Source organism: Kryptolebias marmoratus, linkage group LG18 (assembly GCF_001649575.2).
Source record: "Kryptolebias marmoratus isolate JLee-2015 linkage group LG18, ASM164957v2, whole genome shotgun sequence".
NCBI lineage: Eukaryota > Metazoa > Chordata > Actinopteri > Cyprinodontiformes > Rivulidae > Kryptolebias > Kryptolebias marmoratus.
The window spans coordinates 19824211-19828712 of NC_051447.1; the positions used below are offsets into that span (position 1 = coordinate 19824211).

At 45.8% G+C, this 4502-nt stretch overlaps 1 protein-coding gene across 1 annotated transcript in view; it reads left to right on the forward strand.

The window, feature by feature from the left end:
- dyrk2 (dual-specificity tyrosine-(Y)-phosphorylation regulated kinase 2) overlaps nucleotides 1–4502 on the forward strand; it is an 18081-nt gene extending 13579 nt beyond the window's left edge. The window contains exon 4 of the mRNA XM_037981384.1: nucleotides 129–4502. Within this exon, the coding sequence (XP_037837312.1) occupies nucleotides 129–872 (744 nt within the window). The 3' untranslated portion in view covers nucleotides 873–4502. The remainder of the gene's footprint in view (nucleotides 1–128) is intronic.

Genomic DNA, 4502 nt, shown 5'->3' on the forward strand with positions numbered 1-4502 from the left:
GGTCCTGTTGGAGCTCTAAACCCGGTCCTGTTGGAGCTCTATACCTGGTCCTGTTGGAGCTCTAAACCTGGTCCTGTTGGAGCTCTACAGAGTGATTACAGTCTCTTTCCGACAACCATCTCTAAAAGTATTTCCGTGTTTACCGGATGTCAGGAAGCCTCCCAGCTGTCAGAATCGGTGCTGTCTCGGTCTCTAATGGTCCCCCCTGTCCCCCCTGTCCTCCAGGGTCCCGGTACGGGATGCCCATCGACATGTGGTCCCTGGGCTGCATCCTGGCCGAGCTGCTGACCGGTTACCCGCTGCTGCCGGGCGAAGACGAAGCCGACCAGCTGGCCTGCATCATGGAGCTGCTGGGCATGCCGGCCCAGAAGCTGCTGGACGCCTCCAAGAGGGCCAAGAACTTTGTGTCGTCCAAGGGGTACCCTCGTTACTGCACCGTCACCACCCTGCCCGACGGCGCCACCGTGCTGAACGGAGGGCGCTCGCGGCGCGGGAAGGCCCGCGGCCCCCCGGCCAGCAAGGACTGGAGCGCGGCGCTGAAGGGCTGCGACGACGCGCTCTTCCTGGACTTCCTCAAACACTGCCTGGAGTGGGACCCCGTGGTCCGGATGACGCCAAGCCAGGCGCTGCGCCACCCGTGGCTGAGGCGGCGGCTGCCCAAGCCGCCGACGGGAACGACCGCTGGCGACAAAACGGCCTCGTCCAAACGAGGCACCGCCACTGACGCAGCCATCACCTCCATCTCCAAACTGGCCACCTCCTCCACCACCACCACCTCCTCCTCTTCCAAAACCAGGACTAACCTGGCGGCGATCACGGACGCCAACGGGAACATCCAGACCAGGACGGTTCTGCCCAAACTGGTGAGCTGAGAGCGAGCGCGCCCCCGCGCTCTGCGGCGGGACACGGAGTCCGCGAGCGAGCAACCAGCCAGACCGGAATAAAACTGGTGGCTCCAGTTGTTTATTGCACGGCGGCGGCGGCGGCGGCGCATTCAGGACGAGCGCCGTCATGGAAACTTTGTGTTGGAGAAGGAAAGCCTGCAGACGGGGTCCTCGCTGCATTTCGAGGTTTTTAGACCCATCGAAAATAAGAAAAGGACAATAATTGTTTGAGACAGGAAGTGAAGTGACTGTGGTGCGTTTCAGACAATCTGAAGACGTCACGCTGATCTGTAGCTTCAAACAAACATGGTGCTAACGGAGGGAACAACACCAAAAATCTTCACTTTTTACAACCAGAGACGTTTTCAGTCCTTTGATGCTAAAGCTACAGGAGCGATTAGCTTCTAGCTGCTTCTTTCATTTGACTAAAAAACCAATAATATTGTCATGTTTTAGTTCAGGGACGTTTACCTAAAAGACTCAATCAAAGATCGTAGAACTTTGATTCCAACATCTACCTGTCGGTTGGCCAGCTTCTGCTAGCCTCTGTTAGCATAGTGCCTGTCGGCTGGCTAACTGTTAGCTAAATGTTCAGCTACCTTTTTCCAGTTTTACGGGCTAGCAGTTAGCCTAGCGGACCTGACGGTGTCAGCTAGCTGTAGCTGGTTCACTGTTTGCCTTCTTTGTCAGTCCTGAGGCTAACATTAGCCTTTATTAGCCATAGCATTCAGCTGTCCACTGCCCTGCCTTACTGCAGAGCAGAACCAGCTTTTCTCTTTGTTTGGTTTGAAACGTGCAGCCTCGGCCGTTTACAGGCGAGCTGGAAATAAGGTTGAAATCAGAGTTTTAAACAGCAAAAAAACCAGAAATGAAACAAGTAAGAAATGGAGAAGTGAATCAAAAAAGTCATCAGTGTTGAAATAATCCCGGGTATAAACTTATATATGACTAATAAAACAATATTTGTTTTTAAACAGGGCTTTTGTAGAAATGGGAACCAAATTATGAGGTTTTAGTTTTTATTTCTTTAATTTCCTGATTCTGCCAAATACAAAGCACAAGCAGAGCAGCTTTTAAAACGTTTTAAATCTAAGCTGACGACAAAAACAGACATTTTGTAATCATGATTCTGAAAAGAACGAATTAGGACGTAAATATCCGTTAAAAGAAATGTCTGGAGCCTCAGTGAATATCTGTTAATATTTATTAACTTAAAAAGGTTTTATAATCAGACTCTTATTAAACCTGAGGTGAGTTTTCTCTTTTTAACGAATCCTCCGACGCTTCAGCACCTGAAGGATGAAGGTGTCCTGAGGTTCAGTGTTGCTCAATGAACTCTTTAAATGTGATTGGATGAGAGGTGTGTGTGTGTGAGAGGAGATATTAATTTATTTGCCACATTTTAATATTTAAAAGTCTAATGTGTATTTCCTATGATGTGCAGTTCAGGCTGTATACTTGAATGTGTGTGTGTGTGTGTGTGTGTGCTGGATGTAGCTGTGTGTGTGTGTGTGCAATATCAGAGCGTTTTCTTAAACCTTGTTCCCTCAAACAAACTCATATTTATAGAAATACAAACAAAAAACTCGTACCTGAATGCACCATGAGGAGTCAGATGAGGAGGATGAGGATGAGGATGATGATGAGGAGGAGGAGGCCGTGATCGCTGGCGGCTGGCTGTAGCACACAGGAAGTGGACGACACTGACGCACAGGAGGAACTGGAAATGTAGGAGACTCTACATGCTCCGCCCATCTCAGGGGAAGCTCCGCCCCCCTCCAGAGGGAGGAGGAGGAAGTAGGGGAGGGGGGCGGTCCTCTGATGTTTCTGTTTTTTAAAGATTTGATTGGTTGATTGTACCTTTTTTAGTTTTTATTCTGTTTTTGTGAGACGGAGCGCTGAGAGTCGTAACTTTGTGCCTTCTGTATCTTAACGCCATGCCACGCCCACCCAACGTGCACGCGCACACACGCACGTTTATCAGTTTCTAACATTTTAACTAAAACTCAACTCCAAACTCTGCGCTCTGATTGGCTCCTGGTTCGTTTCAGCGCGTTTGACTTTGGGCTTCAGCTCCGACCCGGTTCTGACCCGAGTTCTGCTGGAGCTCCTAATTTAATCGGGTAGCTAAAGCTGAACTATTTATATGCGTGAAAAAAGCTCATCGTGTTTGTTTTTTCTGCTATGCTAACGTGCTAACGTCAGCGAGGGTCAGTGTCAATCATTTTCACGTTTGCTTCGTATTCAGAGTAAAGCTGCTGCAGGTTTGCTGCTTTTCTATTAATCAAACTTTACTTTTCTACTAAAAACCACCAATAAGAAGATAAACAAGAAATCCTGTTTTAAGATTTATGAAAAAGGATCAAATATTCATAAAAATCAACCCAGCGTCATTTGGCCCAAACTTTTCTGTAGCTTTAAAAACAAAAAAGGTCAAAGTTACCTGTTTCATGAAAAACAAGCAGCTAAAAGTCTGATTATTTACAACCAAATGACCAATTTGTTCTAAAATTTAAATCATAGCAAAATATCATCAGATAACCAATTCTCTGTTATTAATGTTGTCGAGTCAACCAGCAGTTATCTGGTTTACCTCATCTCTTAAATCAGAATTATGTCATAATACAGAAATAATTGTAATTTACCTTCAGTCTCTTCTTTAAAAGACTTTTTTTATTTTTTTAAAAAAGGGATAAATTTAGTCTCCAAACATCACAAACGGCTCATCTTAGCATGCAGCTAGCTGCTTGTAGCTGTGATTTTAGCCGTTTGTGTTTAAAACCAAGCAGCTGCTTGTTGGTTTTCTGTTAGTTGTGTGTGTGTGTGTGCGTGCGTTGGGGGAACGGAGGGCTGGACAACATGGCCGCACAATGTACAGACACATATCAGCCAACTGTCGCCACCTGTCGGCGAGGCTAAGCTAACGCTAGCCATTTGCTGCACTGACATTTGTTCCCCTGCAGTGAAGTTAACATTAGCCTCCTGCTAACTGAATGCTAGTAGCAAATAGCTACAGCTACGTGGCGCTCTTCCCAGAGGCGCTCACGCCTGCTGTTAGTATTAATGTGGTTTTAAAACATTGTTTTTTTTTTTTAATGTTTGTACCTCAGATCGTTGTTTTTAACACCCAGGGCATTTGGTTTAATCTACCAAAGTGCATTCCTTTACCAAGGTAGCTAGGCGCTAACTGCTAGCAGAGATGCAGTCAGATTATACGACAAAAAGCAAAAAGACTTTAAGGAGAAGGGGAAAGGATTTTATAAACATGAAGTCTGGTTTAACTGTCTTCTTAGTAGCACTCAGAAAGAAAAAAAAAAGAAGTTTTTGCTAATGTGTGAAAACAGCTACAGCCTGTTAGCCAATTAGCTTGTTAGCCGTTTGGCTTCTCTCGGGGGTCCTTACAGCCAGATGTTAGGCCAGCTGTGTCCCTGAGAGGTTCTGTTTATTTGTAATTGTAAATAATGTGCAAAGTGTTTGAAGGGTGAGAGTGTTCGACCAGTTTTACCACGTACTGTAACTCCTGTACACGACACACAAGTTGACACTTTTCTAGTGAGCCTTTGTTAAATTTTATTGTGGTGGAAAAAAATATTAATAAAAACAGTTTTATTGATCATC